The 16,550-nt window shown below is 40.9% G+C and overlaps 1 protein-coding gene across 1 annotated transcript in view; it reads right to left on the bottom strand.

Moving 5' to 3' along the window:
• The window catches only part of LOC111873713 (brefeldin A-inhibited guanine nucleotide-exchange protein 3), an 81,573-nt gene that overhangs the window by 53,141 nt on the left and 11,882 nt on the right, over window positions 1–16,550 (bottom strand). The window contains exons 7-15 of the mRNA XM_023868647.2: window positions 16,016–16,148; window positions 13,814–13,914; window positions 11,274–11,458; window positions 10,600–10,862; window positions 9,287–9,397; window positions 7,029–7,176; window positions 5,390–5,574; window positions 2,669–2,831; window positions 326–433 (exon numbers count right to left, since the gene is read on the bottom strand). Of these exons, the coding sequence (XP_023724415.1) occupies window positions 326–433; window positions 2,669–2,831; window positions 5,390–5,574; window positions 7,029–7,176; window positions 9,287–9,397; window positions 10,600–10,862; window positions 11,274–11,458; window positions 13,814–13,914; window positions 16,016–16,148 (1,397 nt within the window). The remainder of the gene's footprint in view (window positions 1–325; window positions 434–2,668; window positions 2,832–5,389; window positions 5,575–7,028; window positions 7,177–9,286; window positions 9,398–10,599; window positions 10,863–11,273; window positions 11,459–13,813; window positions 13,915–16,015; window positions 16,149–16,550) is intronic.

The following is a 16,550-nucleotide window of genomic DNA, read 5'->3' as shown; positions in this document are numbered from 1 at the left end:
CATATTATAAGGTAAGGTTATAAAACCACCATTTAAGATCATTTTAGTGAAAGTTTCATGTTCCTATCTCATAGAATTTAAGAACAATGATGAATAAATAATTTTCGAGCAAAATTTAAATGGCCGGCTGAATATATTACCGCAGGAGCCGCGGCCGCGGAATTTAAATGACCACGTCAAAGGGTTAATGGACTCTTGAATCATCCCATCTTCTTGTACCAAAGAATTCCAACAACACACCAAGCAGTACAATTGTACACCATGGCAGACTCAGGTGCATTCACTGCAGAATTTGACAGAAATATCAAAGCTTATACATTCTCACCTGCATCTACTTCTGGGCTTGTATCAACATGTGTGGCAGCCCTCTCTAGTCGCTGACAATCAGACAGAAGTTGGCCACCCTGCTGACAGCTTCCCAGACCATCCAGATCTGTAAAGGAAAAAGGTATTATAATCACAATTCGCTTATACAGGACAGCAAATGTATCATTCACATTGAAAATTATTTTTATTAGATTGCTAATCATACACTCTTTTTATCAGAACACCTACAGACACTATTCAAAGAAAACAATTATATTACTAAAAAAGAACATGTAATAAACAGCTAAGAAAGAGCAAAGCAATATCAAGGCAAGGGTTTGCACAATAATGTAAGCATGTGGTAGATACAGGACAGAACATGCAAGTTGTATCATTCCATCAGACAAGAGGGTGTGCAGAGGTAAGGCACATAATTGCAAATAAGCTGGTATGGCTCATTTAGTCCACCTTAACATCTGTACACACACATCTATACATACAGACTGTAGAAGACCTTGTAAATAAGTACTGCACAACGTAATGATGACATAAGGAATCACTCATACAGAAAACTGTGAGACCCTTGTACTTATGGCCACACCACAATTATGTTGCAGACTGTACTGTCTGAAGTACACAGGCACATGCACAAAGTACAGCTGACATAACGAGGCATATTTTTACATGACAGTAATTATTAATGGGGTTCAGATTAGTAACTGAATTTAATGGTCAACGATTACTCTTATCTATAAAATCTATATTTTTCTGGCATTCACAGTCGTCATAGAAATCTGTCATATCAGAGTTTCTTGACTACAGGCTCCAACTATGGACTCTCCCTAATTCATCCCACTGTCGTCAGCTCTAGTGCTGCGTCGGTCAAGTTGGGTAAATTGCTAGTGGCTCTTGCCAGCACAGTTATTCTTCGTTGTTGTTAGAAAATGTCATTTTCAACTGATATGCACATATTCAGTGACACGGGAAGGTGTTTTAATAAACTACGGCATAGCAACAGATGCCTCTGCGACACTTTGGTGATTCCAAGATCCTGCATTTTCGGCATCATGTCACATTACCATTACCACCAAATTAATATATGGCAACAGGCCTGTTAAGGAATATGAAAGCCCCTGTTCCCAGACAATACACACCCCTAGAAAGAGTTAAAATTCAAATGCCTACCCCACAGTAACAGATAATTTAGAACCTCTTGTTCCATGACAATAATGTTTGAGACACTGTTTCACAAATTTGTTGTACTCCCATCTGCGGCTGATCAGCTGTCATTATACTGACAGATATTTAAAGAACACATAAAATGATAATAAGTACAACAGTAGGAAATTAAGAAAGAGCAGAGTAAACTTCCAAAAATTTTGTATATATTGTCACATATATGGAGTGACTACAGATGCGGTTTGGATTCGTAATTGGATTTACTGAACACTTACAGATCATAGCTACAAGTAACTATAGCACTATCGCTAATTTACACACTCTGCAGTTCACTACAGAATGTACTCAGCCTTCTCAGTCTGCTTATCTTCACCAGTTCTGGTAATGGATTCCAGTGGTGGACTTTCCCCTTCCTCTGGGTTCTCACACTGTCCGTGCCTCAGCTACCAGCTTCTAACAGCAACACCTCGTAAGGACTGAGCCCCTGCAGTCCTCTAATTAACTCACTCACTCACCAACCAACTACTCTTCATGTCACTACCTGACTCTCACTAATTGCGCCGCTTATAACATCTTGGGACAGACCGCATACAAAACACCATTCTGCTGTTGCTGTGTCTTTGTTGTGTTTGTGTCTGTTGGAGAGCCCATAATTGTTGCATCACATTGCTGCCATGGAAAAAACTTTTTGCAGAGCCGTTACTTTGCAACAGCTGTTGTAAATTTGCTTATGCCATAGTCGTTGCCTAGCAATGGGTCTAGGTGCCACAGTATTAACCCAGTCACATCTGTAAGTGCCTATATGCAGCATTGTGATGGCCTGTATCATCAGGAGAGCACAAATGTGTGAAGGGTAGGCTCACTTATCTTAATGCTTCATCAAACTGAAATCGCTATCTCTGCTCTACCATTGCCTCCTATAATACATACACATTCCATATTGACAGATCACAGAGAAATTTCTAACCAGTATCAGTACATATTGCAGTTAAAGAGTTTTGTTTAATTTCCATAAAAAGCTGGAGATAAAATGAATATCTAGGAAAATGTTTCAAGATTCAGATGGGTTAAACAAATTGCATACAACTGACAACATCTAACACAGTATAAATTTAATCACTCAACCGCTGTTACATATCTACATAGCCTATAAACTGGTATTATCAGAATAAGTTAGTGCTACCTGTGAGAAGGTTAATGAGGGCGTAGTTATTGCTGGTGTTAGTACTGTAGCCACACTTCTCAAGTAGGCTTGAAGCAAGGATGTTTTGGTAGAGCTCTGACAACCAAGTGTCAGAAAGGTAGACCAGCACCCCACTGCCATGCACACCCTCTACGAACTGCTCCTAGTAATTGACCAGCCACAACCATTAGATTACAGGACTTTCTAAAGATTTTGACATCAAGCTTATCTTCTCAGAGTTAAGATTTTAGGTTCTCACAGCAGTGAATATGGAGATGACAGTCTTCTGTCTCATAATCTTTACCAGTGTTTCAGAGGAATGTCCTGCCTCTTCTGCCCTCGTCATGGAGGCAGCGCAAACCTCAGAAACACCATTATATACAAGGGATGGAACTTTAATAGTGGCAACTATTTATTTACAACTGATACACAATAGATGCATGTTTCGAAGGTTTACTGTCCTTCAATGAGTCACCAGCATTGTGTACAACCCATTGCCAGCGATGTGGAAGTCGTAGGATACCTTTAGCAGCGCCTGTTGTGTTGATATTTCGAATGGAGCAGTCTACTGCCTGATGAAACTCTGGAACAGTTCTGAAGCTAATGCCACGAAGTGGTTCCTTCATCTTACGAATCAAGTCAAAGTCATGAGGGCTTAAGTCCGGGGAGTATGGTGGATGGTACAGCATTTCCCACCCCATCGATCGAACAAATCAGCCACAGCTTGCACTGCATGCGGCCAAGCACTGTCCTGCAAAATGATGGGTGGGTTCTGCAGAAAGTGTCACCGCTTCTTTCTCAAAGCTGGTTGCAGGTTGTGTTCCAAAAATGAATAGTAATACTGCGCACTGACGGTCTGCTGTCAAGGAACGGTATGCATTAGGATAACACCATCACAGTTGTACATGAGAATCACCATAATTTTCACATTGCTGGGGTTCTGACGAACTTTTGATTTTCGTGGTGACCCGTAATTATGCCATTCATTCGACTGGCATTTCATTTGTGGCTCGTACGATTTGGCCCATGTCTCATCCAGCATAATGATACGGCGTAAGAAAGCCTCTCCTTCACGCTCATAGCGCTCCAAGTGTTTACAAGCAGCGTCGTATCGTAGCCATTTCTGCATTTCCGTCAAATCATGCAGAACTCATCGTGATGCAATTTTTCTCATTCCCAGGCGTTCCTTCAGAATGTGAAGCACAGTCGTATGCGCTAATCCTCTCTCCCAGACCAGCTCACAAATCGTATGGCATCGACCACTCTCCAGTAACGCGGAAAGAGCATACACTTCTTCACTGACACTAGGATGACTTGGCCTACACATGTCTGCCACATTTTGGCATCCCTCATTGAAGGCCTTTACCCACCTTGCCACTGTTCTGTAAGGCAATGCAGATTCCCCGCAAGCCTCTTGAAGACCCTGATGACACTGTTGTGCTGTACGTCTGGCACATTCAATCTTTATCCAATTCCGTTGTTCCTGATCGAAAACATCGTGACAACACTACATTAGGCCACCAGCTAACACAAGGCTCTGTTCTTCTCATCACTGTGCATGCGCGTGATGTGGGAAGGGAGAGTCCATTTGCTCTGAGGTAAGTTAGGTATGTAACTAACGTGTGGTATAAACGACATTATTTGGTTCCATTGCATGGCGTCTCTACAACAGTGCTGCCACTATTAAAGTTCCAACCCTCGTATCTAGCAGACAATCTCACATATGAGAAGACAGCAATTCTCAGAGAACTTTACATCCCGCACTTCAGTGTTCTTGGTACAGAGCAAGAAACCAGTGGTAACCAAATAAAAGAACTAAAATTACACTTCTGTATAATCTGATCTTCAGAGCCTTAAATAAAATGTCAGAAGAGGAGAGATTCTGATCAACAGTGAGGATCCCCCATATCAAATCTACCATACAGATAAAAAGGTAAAGTTATCCCCGTAAAAGGCGGTGGAGGCCCACAGGGCTTTGAGATGTCGAGGCTCTCACATTTTCTCTTGACAATCAGCTCACAGATGGCAGTGAGGTTGTCAGCCTTACATGCCAGCCAGCTGCCCCTTACCCCCAGGAATATTCCTGGTACTCATTTCTGTTAAAGAGGCTGGGTCAACCCCAGAGCCACACTCTGACTGGGAGGATTAGATCAAGTGAAAAATCCAATGAACTCACTGGGTATGGAACTCATGACCTTCCAGCTTGTATTATAGTGCCTCTACCAACTACGCTACCACATGGCCCCCGCTGTACAGACAATACTGCACAAAATACCATCCGTCATATTATATCACAACCAGCACTTCATATTCGCAATACATTTGGTCCTCCTCTAGTAAGAAAAGAATAATGAAACACAGTCATAACACAACATGGACAGCTTCCTGGCAAGACCATAACACCAAGAGACAAGATTCAATGCCTATTACCTTTGAAAGAATCTACTGTTCCTCAGGCTAACTCTGTGGAGCTGAGCCCTTCATGGGAAACAGCCAGTTTCTCAGCTACTCGAGAATTTCCCAACATTTTATGGAACCTGAAGGTTCATTACTATGTTCACAAGGGCCCTCCACAGGTCCCTATCCTGAGCCAGATCAGTCCTGTCCATACTATGACACTGTATCTCCCAATATTATCCTCCAGCCTATGTCTAGGTCTTCCTAACGGTCTCTTTTCTCCTCAGGCTACAAAAAGTAAGCTACTCAATAATTCATACTAACCTCTGTCATTGGAACTGGTTTCATATGTTGATCTTGGTAGTAGCCCTGTTTGATAAGTTTCAGGTTCAGAAGTAATGCTGAATATGAGGCCAAGTAAATTCCGTCAGCATTGATAATGGTTATAAGAGTGAGATTGTGTGTACTGCTAGTATTGTTTGGTGAAATCTGCTGCTGGGAAAACAGGCCTGTAAAGAAGTCATACAGTACATGTGTATAAAGTTTTGGTTATAACATTATATATTTTACCTCCCTCATATGGATTCTGTGAAAAGAATTCATGGAAAGGACTTGTTCATTTAATTCAACCAAAATCATTACAATGTATTTCTTCCACTCCTACAAAGACAGTCATACTTACCACTTCTGTTATGTGTGTCCATTAATTGGATTATTTTCCTAGTTTTGATACACAAAAACTGAATTGAAAAAAGTGGTTTTCCTTGCACTGAAGACACACTGTGGACTTCTGGATGATTCCATCAACTCTGAAGATGAAGACAGTATGTTCCAAAACAGCGGTACCACCTACCAGACTACATTATATCATAACACAGGAGACCACAACTTCAGCCTCTTAATTGCTTTAATAAAAGTTGATTGTTAAAGGCACAAATCACTTAATATGAAGTAAAAAGATAAAGGTAAAGTTGTTCCTGTGCTTAACTAATTAAGCACTAAGTGATGAAGGCGTATGGGAGAATGGATGTATAGATCCACATTTTCTTTACCTCGGCATTAATTGGAGGTGAGCTGTCAGCTTCACGAACCTTTCGCTTCACCCCTGGGGAAAAAGCCCCTGGTACCCTTTGGATAGGAGGCTGGGTGGACCACAGAGGCAGACCCTTCGGTCGTCCAGCCTATAGCCAGTCACTATACCAACTACACTATCCCGGCTCAAAAAAAAAAAGCATGCCACTATTTTAAACAATACAATAACATGGAGCGCCTTCATAACCTGTCCTCATGTGCTTCAGTGATAGTAAGATACAGGGTTATCTAATGGGACTACAGTGCAAATGCCTTTTCTGTCTAACCACAGATGGAAACAAAATCTCTCCAAAATGTTGCACATCCCTCTTGTTCAGATAATGGATAATATCCATAAGAATACAAGACACAAACTGTTAAAGCCTGACATTATAAGTGATACACAGAATATACTGCAGATATTAACACTGTCATAAGTTTTCTATGTGCCTATTCAACAAGGATAAGAATGTATGGGGCTATACCTCCACTCCACCTATTTATCCTCAGGATGTGACCTAGGCAGAATAGAGAGTTTAAGAAAGGGCAGTAGAACAGCTACATTGGAATGACTCCAAGAACATCAGTGACAAACAGTAACTTAACACAAGATGGATTTTATCTTTTCATACAAATAAGATTATGGTCTTCTAGGTTGTGATGCTGTGTAGCTTGGTATAAAGGTACCAACATTTTGGAGGAACTTCCTGCCTCCACCTTCAGGATATAAGATGAAGTCAGCAAGTTCCTCCAAAATGTTACTACCTATCTACAAAACTACAAAGCATCTCATCCAAGAAATAATCTTAATATTCACTGTCACAAGAACCTTAAATGTCACACTTTCATATAATGTCTTTGTTTCATTAGAATGAAGGAATTTCATACAAACCTTGGCAGTACTTTGCTGAGAACTCCTGGACAGCCTCATCAACTTCAATGGAGCTGCGCAGTGTCAGTAGTGATGGCACAAAATTCTGAAGTGTCTGAACAAACCGGCGCGCATTGTGTCTCTCCACATCAATATATTCTTCACCAACCTTAACAGCAAACGTTACAACGAAAATCAGTAATTACAGTGGGAACCCCTACTTCACATCCTTCAATTTGACGTTTCCCCTCATGTGATACTCAAGTTCAATAAAACAAAGTCAATAATAACCTCAGTGTTAAATTTCTTTCACTTAAGATTCTCATTGGTTTAGCATTCAAATTCTCTCCTCCCTAAAGACACTTCAATTAGCGGTTTCACTGCAATGACAATAATATCCACACAACTATTCTCCCCTTTCCCTTCCTTCCAGAAGCCAGGATAGCTAAGTTGTTATAGCGACAGGCTACAAGCTGGATGGATGGGGTTCAATCCCTGGCACGGGCAAGAGACTTCTTCTCTCTTCACCACAGCACCTATAACAGCTCTGGAGCCCACCCAGTCTCCTATCCAATGTGTACCTGGGGATCCTTCTCCAGAGGCAAAGTGGCTGGGGCAGGAAGCTGACCACTCATCTCCATCTAGTGCCAAAGCCAAGAATGGTGGAGTTATAACCACACTCTCCTATATGTTTTCAAGGCATGATGCTTAATTAATTTATCACAGAGGTAACTTCGCCTATTATCTTCTTTACCTTGCATTTAGTATAGGGACAGTATTACAATACTCAACTATACAAAAAAGTAAAGGTAAAGCTATCCCTGTAACAGGTCCTGAAGGCCCGTAGGGTTGTGAGACATCCAGGCTCCCACATATTCTAGACAATCGGCTCACAGATGGTGGTGAGATTGTCAGCCTTATGCACCAGCCGCCCTTTGACCCCAGAAAGATTTCTGGTACACATTTCTGTTAGAAGGTAAGCCGACCCCAGTGCTGCAGGGCAATTGCAAGGATTAGACCAACTGAAAAAAACCAGTAACCACATTGGGAATCAAACCCACAACATTCCGGCTTGTAGCACAGGGCCTCAACCATGCTACCATGTGCCCCAATACTCATCTACAAGGGAACAAAGAGAGAAGATAGTTCCTGCATATATCCTGGGAGGAGGGGAGACGGTCCATCCATTCCTAACACTCTTAACCTTGACATTAGTGGAAGTAACAGATGTGGTGAGCTTCATACTTTGACTGCTGTGCCCTCAGAGTAAGACAGCCAGGTACCCAGTACAAAGGAGATGGGGTGGGCTCCACAGCTCATCTGATATGATGGTAAAGGGAAGTAAATATTAACCCTTTCACTGTAATGAGTGGAACAGCTCCACCCAGAAAAGCACACTGTTCAATACTGAGTTAAACACACTGTGGAGTACAGACCCATTGCTAAGAAGTGACTCAGTAAACAATGGCCACTGCAAGGTAACACCCAGGGCCATGCCATAGCTCAAGTGGTTAGTCACTGGTTTCCCACCACGGCAGCCCGGGTTCGATCCCGGGTCTGGTCAAGTGGGATTTTTGGTGGACAAAGTGGTGCTGGGGCGGGATTTCTCCAAGTACTTCAATTTCCCCTGCCAATCTTCATTCCACCAAATTCTCCATCATCATAATCACACGGGGCAGGCTAAAATAAGCCAATCAGTGGCCATCGTGACGAGTGGACCCAGTTGGACTCCACCCCCAACTAAGCAAATTTTAAAAAGGTAACACCCACAACATACATGCAAGCAGTAACAGAACAACAGTGTTTTCCACGTGGTCCATGCTGCAACCGTTGCTATGCAACAGCGTGATAAACAACATGCCTCTACATCAATAGAGGGGCTGTTTTTTCTGTGTGGTCCGTGCTGAGGAGTTATCTTGAAGACAACTGGCGCTACAGTTCAGTTGAGAGTTCAGGTGTAGAGTGCTAACCAGCAGGCAACAGCATCACCATACAGGCTGAAGAATCTCCATTTTTAAGATTCATTACCAGGAAATGTCTAGTAAAAACAATGCAGAAGAACAGCCATTGTTGAGAGCTGTTACCAAGTAACAGCTTGTCAAAGTAGACTGAGAAGACTTAGTGTTGAGTGATTTGTAGTGTGGAAATCAGCAACAGTGTCATAGTTACTTGTAGTTACGACCTGCAAGTGATCAATAAATCTATTCACCAATCCAAAGCCCATCAACAGTCACTCTAAATCATACCAGTACACTTTACGAGAATGAGGGAAATCAAACCTGGTGAACAGCCATGTCATCTCCATGGTGCAGCGTACGGGGCAGTTTCTCTAACCTCAGTGCCTCTTGTTGTTCTCGTTGGCGTTCAGCCTGCTCCATCATTTCATCCACCTGCACAAAATAGAAAGAAACATGTAGTCAGCCATGCTTCAATAAAATGCCTTATATCCATTAATTACAATATCCTTCTCTTTACACTCTACTACATGACGGAACTGTCACAAGCATGCGGTAACTAATTCTTAGTCTGTTAAACAACACTAAACGGTCCAGTGATTAAGGTGAACTCTTTCTAAGAAACCCAACAGAGTAAGCATTTTTCCCCTCACCTGAAGACAGAAAGAGATCCAGTTTCCAAAATGCTGTGTTCTCTAGGTTTTTTTATAGAATACTAGATGATGGACAAAGCCCAAACACTCAACTCAGTAATTCCAGGAATTACATTTCTTTTATAAAATTCCACTATGGGAAGCATCATCACTAGATGACAAAATGACCCTGATTTGTTTCTTGGAGATATATGGCCCAAATCTCAGCTAGAACAGACACCAACTACCCTGGCTGAGGGTCTCCTTAGTTCCTTCAAACAAAACCCAAGACAGTACCTTAAATTAGACCATGCTCACTTTCTTCCACATCCTTTCCAATTCCTTAACCATTCTCACCCAATAATTTGCCATTATAGTGTCTCACTTACTGATTACAAAACAAAGAACATCACCAAACTGCAAAATTATATTAAAATTGTATTTAGTCAGTCTGTCTTACTTTGCCTCCTTTCAAAACCTGCACTTTCTTCTCATCTGTCATAAAAGATGACATTTGACTTGTTAAAACCATGAAATCAGTCCTGCAGTTAAATATTCTGTGAATTTTACTCCAGAAAGAAAACTGTATCCAATTTCAGTCATAAAATTGTTTGTGGACATTATAGTTAATCTGAGCAACCCAGCAAGAAAGTTGAAAATTTTCTGTTAACTCTCTAAGAATAACAACAGAATGGTGGCAGAGCCATCTCCTAATATGCTATATGAATGAAACACCAATGGACAGTGCTCAAAATAAACATGGCATAGTGCTGGACATGTATTGTACAAGATCACTTTCTTCTGAGATGTGAAGTCATGTACTCTGGTAGGTGCTTACCAATGGAGAAATATGTTGCCTCCAACTTAAGAGTAGAGGTCTCTGCTACCCTGAAGATGGAAGCAGCAGGTTCCTCCAAAATGCTGGCTACAGTCTATCAGACTACAGAACCATTGCCATGAGATCCTCAAATATCTTATGTAATATTATATATATACGTTTATCACCTGCACATGATCACTGGTAAAACCTTCTTCTGGGCCCTCTGTGTCTCCTGACCCTGAACTAGCATTACTGCCATCACTGCACTGTGACAGGGGTCGGAGCACATGTGGGGGCTCATCCCCCTGTTCAATACCGCTGCTGCTGTCGCTTTCATCACACCCCTCTCCTCCTACACTCACACCAGTCTGGGAAGCCAACAATTCACGCTCAATGCAGTCTCGATATGGTTTTGGAAGTCGAAGCAAGGACTGGTAAGTTAATGGACCTGCAAAACACGTATGCATCATATTATCTTGTGAAGTCAGCATGTATGATTTTTCATACCATTTTATAATTATGCATGTCCTTCATCTTTTGTCTCCTATAAATCATTCATGTATGACTTCACTACAGTTTACTGCATTAACATACTACTAAGTCAAACACACAAAAATCTAATCATGATTACGTACCTCCTAAACAAGTTGGACTAGATGTTACGTTCTGGACTTACATTCAGGTGGTGTTCAGCCAAATCTCACCTTTCCAATGGTCATCATGACTGACACTGTGATTTCCTCAGTCCATCCAAAGAAATGCTAGGATATTGCCTTAGGAAGGCCACGACCACCTCCTTCCAACTCCTTTCCACTTCATCTACCATAAATCATGAAAGAAATAAAGACTTGTGCCGCACCTTGGTAGTCGCACTGGTCCAGCTGCGTGTACATGCCATTGATACGATCCATGTAGGTGTGAGTAATCCCTTTTCCAGTACAGAGCTCCTCCAGTGAGCCCAACATAGCAACAATACATGCCACGCTGGCACTGCATACAGCTGAATCTACACATTTGCTGCACTCCTCAATAGAATCCATCACTCTACAAGGAACATCAAAACAAATATCATACATTTAATATTTTTTCCTAACACAGATGAACTGAACAGACTAATACAATTATTCTGTTCCTGGATATTATTCAGCATCCTGCTTTTATTTAAAACACACGTTTCCGAGACTGGATTCTGCCTCCGTCTTCAGACAGAACATACTCAGTTGGGCACAATCAATGGTTCTAGTCCATATTTCTGTACACCAGCACCAACACAAGCTAAGGTTAAAAAAAGGTAAAGCTATCCCTGTAACAGGCCACAGAAGCCCAAAGGGTTGTGACATGTCAAGTTTCCAACATTTTCTGGACAATCAGCTCACAGATGGCAGTGAGAGTGTCAGAATTATGCGCCAGCCGCCCTTTACCTCAGGAAGATTTCTCATACTGTTCTGTTAAAGACTGAGTTCATCCCAGGGCCATAGTGCAGTTGGAAGGATAAGGTTAATTAAAAAATCCAATGATATCATTGGGAATTGAACCCGTAACCTTCCAGTTTGTAGCATAGTGCCTCAACCAGCTACACTACTGCACAAGACATATAGACCAAGCACACCATAAACCATCTGCAAGAGTTAAGACAAATTAAAAAACATTAAAAAACTCCACACACACACACACACATAAGGCCTAGCTCCTATGTCCTTGCTCTATTTCATGACGATGGATGATGTCCAGAAACACAATAATTGTATCACCATACCATCATCACAAACTTTTGGATCTTATGAACAGACTAAGCTTCACAGGTTATTATTAACTTCAAATCTCAGACAGGGAATATACTAACGATTACTGCATTCACAATTGTTGTCACCTGGGTTATGACACCATGCAGTGAGGTAAGAACAATGGTACCGATCTATCAGACTATATGGTGTCATGGCTCTTCTACCCTAATATAGAAGAAATATTTTTCTTGAAAACATTAGTAACCATCACCACAGTAGGTGACATCATACTGGGAAAATCAGCTCAAGTGGTAACACTTCTGGGTTGTCTTCAGGAGTTTCCCACTTCAATCTTGGATGAGAACTATCCAGACTTTGATTTATCAATTGTCATGACCACACAGGACTGAATGATGGAGGAATGATTCTGAATGACAAATTGATGGAGGCTTAGACTAATGGTCTTCTTGTCCTTAGGTTTTCATGGCCTCTAATGTGGATGTTCAGCTTTCAGATTTTAGGCACATGGTATGTTGAAGCTATTCCAACATTGTGGCATGCGGTGCAGTAATCTTCACCACCCTGAAGATTCCAACTGTAATATATACTGAAATTTTGGAATGACTTTCATAATGACGATTTAACTGAAGAAATGTCATCATGTCAAATACAATTAGTAGTCGCACATCATGTAGACAAATTTTTAAAGATTACAATGTTTTAACATTGCCTTCTCTGTATATATTGGAGGTGACACGCTTTATCAAAAAATACAAGGCTTTTGTGGCAATAAATTCAGACATTCATAATTATAACACACGAAAAAAAATTTCATGTACAGCACTGTAATACAGCTCTTTTTAAGAGGAGTGTGATAAATATGGGAATTAGTTTGTATAATAAGGTCCCCAATCAAATAAAACAAAGGGAAATTTTTAACTCATTTAAAAAGGAATTAAAATCTTTTTTGCTGAAACATTCCTTTTACTCTGTAGATTAATTTATGTCTTTTGATTCATCAAGTGTGTAAATGTAATATGTAGCTGATTAATTTGTTGTATTTTGTGTAAAGACAATGAAATTAATGGTAACTAGATCTAGATAATATTATTCAGATGACAAACCCCCTATATTAGGGTGGTACAGTGTATTCTGTAAAGATACACACGAGAATCTGACAATTTCCCTATCCAAAGGGTTGTAATACCTGTATGTATGGACTGTTGAATGATAAAAAAAAATGGCAACATCACTACAAATGGTCAGTACTACCCTCCAACAAAGACGTGGTGGGTAGAGATGGTTGATCTTAATGATTGTACTGTTCACTTGGGGAAAAACTGATGTTCACAGTACACACAGGTGGACTCTGGTAAATCCCTCACCTTCTGTTCACTGGAAGACAGTAAATGAGCAGTTGGAATGCAGAAATAATGGTTTACACCATGGTACAATTTAGGCATCTGTCTAGAAATGAAACCAGTTGGTAACCAGCATCAAAATTTAGATAACACATTAACACAAGGCTAGAATGTTAGTACACATCAACCTGATTTCTGAATGTTTATTCCAGATGGATATAAATACAAGTAATTATCATTTATTTTCATAGAATATACCAAGATTTAAATGGACAGGGTAAGGAAAAGCATAAGTGAACTTCTGTACAACTTACAGCCTCATAAGTGCCATATCACTCTGCTGTTGGGATCCCTTGTCATCCTCCACCAGAATTGGACCAGCAAAATCCACAATGCGGCTTGGGCTTCGCAGTAACTAATATAAAAACACATATATGTCAGAATCACCTCTCTTGCAGGTCTACAACAGACAATGTCCATCTACACACCCCCACCCTGTCATCCCTTGAAGAGTGAAAAAGAACTTGAAGAATAAGAATGTTTATTTTGAATTGTTTCATATTTGGTCCATTACACTATCAATCACAAATTGTCAATGAATAATCCGTCGAGTGTAGCAGATCACGCAGCTTACATACTGTGTACAATACAACGCCAGTGGTTTCATGTGTTTGTAACGTGGCTCTGATGATGGTTTCTTTTGAACCGAAACATGTAAGGCGAGTGAAATAAATAAGTGACCTAAGAACGTTGTTACACTCGACGGATTATTCATTGACAATTTGTGAATGTTTATTTTCTTTATTTCTTTATCTTTTTAATGATATCCCAAACTTCAGGCTGCACAGCATCAAAAGGTAGGGTGATTAGTGAATAATAGGTTAGAAAGAATGTGGAAGGAAGCAGTCACAGCTTCGTCTGAGATGCTATCCCAGCATATGCCTGCAGGAAATGGGGAAAATGGTGAAAACCTTCAGTTACGGTAGTTCTCCACAGCAAGGTAAATAATTTTTATTTTTACAAGTACTTCTAAAAAAAAAAAAAAGAAATTACTGAATGAAACAAGACACCTTCTTGAGAAGCTAATAGTCACTCAGCTACTCAAATCATTCTCCACCTTTCACAGTACCCAAAGGTTCACTACCATGTTGACAAGAGCCCACAGGTGGACCCTACACTGAGCCAGATGAATCTAGCCTATACCTTCAAATTTTATTTCCTTCTCAATACCATCCTTCCATATGCCTAGGTCCACCACATGAGCTCTTCCCTTACAATTTCTCATTTCTCCCATGCTGCTACATTCACCAGTCCTGAAGGTTATCTATCATGTCCTTATTTTAAGAACTGTTTCCTGACCAGAACTGGCACACCTCATTCATTACCTTTTAATTTTCAGTGAGTTATCTTATGATGCTTCCAGTGGCACTGGTTACATTGTCAAATGGTAGGATGAAAGATGAATGATAAATTGGAAGAGATTTTGAAGCAGGCAGTCATGGTTTCATTGAGGTACTGACATGGCATTTCTCTGGAGGGACTGAGAAAACCACAAAAACCCTCAGTCAGGATAGCTAATGGCCTAGCACTGTGAACCACACACCTCCCAGACATAAGTCTAGAGTGTTACCACTAGACCAGCCTGTTCAGTACGCCCCATTATCATCTGATCGACTATGCAGTGAAATGATCATTTATTACACTGATGTCTATGAAAATTTCCATCTTGTAGGATGTGATGCCACATAGTTTGATAAGCAGGAACCAGGTAGAACCCCAAAGATGTACACACCAGAGTCTGCCAAAACATCTGCGCATCCATCAAACTATATGGCACTGGATCCTACAAGGCAATAATCTCCAGTGTCACCGCACGAAAGCCTCAGTTCTTTCTACACAGTGGAATCCCCACTTAATGTTACAGAATTTAAAGTTCTCCCTCACTTAATGTTAAATGTTATCGATCTCAAATCAATGACATTGTGGCGCAGAGACCCACTGCTAGGTAGTGAACATAACATACATGCATTAAACAATAGAAGAGCTGTGTTTTCTGTTGGTCTGTGCCGAGGGGTTATAATCAGGACAAAGTTTAGTGCTTAGTTAAATTCTGAGACATTGACCAGCCAGGAATGGTGTGAGCACAAAAGCTGATAAATCTCCACCATTAAAATCCTTTTCCAGGAACAGCTAGTGGAGACTGTAACAGACTGAGGACACTAGTGTGTGTCGNTCCACCATTAAAATCCTTTTCCAGGAACAGCTAGTGGAGACTGTAATAGACTGAGGACACTAGTATGTGTGTGTAAGTGATCTGTAAAGTGAAGTCATGTGTGTGTAAGTGGTCAATAAATCAAGTCACCAATCCAAACCCCATCTATAGTCACACACACACATGACAATATCAATGTTCACCTGCTTCCATTTAAGACTTTTCTTGGATTTTGTGTTGAAAGCATTAAATAGGCATTTAACTGAATTGTACGTACTTTGATCTCCATTACTGTGGTGCTTACCTCTCGTAGTGACTTCAGAGCCTCAAGGCGATGCTGAGGTGGTGGATACAATAGCATGCGATGGAACACAGACTCCAAGACAGGCCTCAGGGAACCGACACACCCAACAAGACGCACCAACTGTGTGCCAATACTGGAACAACATATGTTCTTTTCTGTCAAACCACACTTCCAATCACATTAAACTCACCAGATATATAATATGAATTAAAAAGTTCTCATTTCATTATTATTTGAATTTAATTAGGGGAGATACTTTGGTTTTGGGCTTCAGCACATTAGTAGGTTCTTCCACAGCTCAGGTGGTTAGTTGCCAGCTTCCTACTGCTGCAGCCCAGGTTCAATCCTAGGTCAAGTCATGTGGGATTTGTGGTCAACAAAGTAGGACTGGGGCAGGTTTTCTCCAAGTACTTCAATTTCCCCTACCAATTCTCATTCCAATGAAATGCCCCACACCCATCTGTCATCTGGGGCTGGGACAACAGACCGATTAGTGGCCGACATACCAAGTGGACAGCCTCATCCCACCCCATGA

Source organism: Cryptotermes secundus, unplaced genomic scaffold, assembly GCF_002891405.2.
Source record: "Cryptotermes secundus unplaced genomic scaffold, Csec_1.0 scaffold31, whole genome shotgun sequence".
In the NCBI taxonomy this organism is placed as follows: domain Eukaryota; kingdom Metazoa; phylum Arthropoda; class Insecta; order Blattodea; family Kalotermitidae; genus Cryptotermes; species Cryptotermes secundus.
Note: the sequence above shows the minus strand (reverse complement) of the source record. Positions and strands in the feature narration are given on the sequence as shown.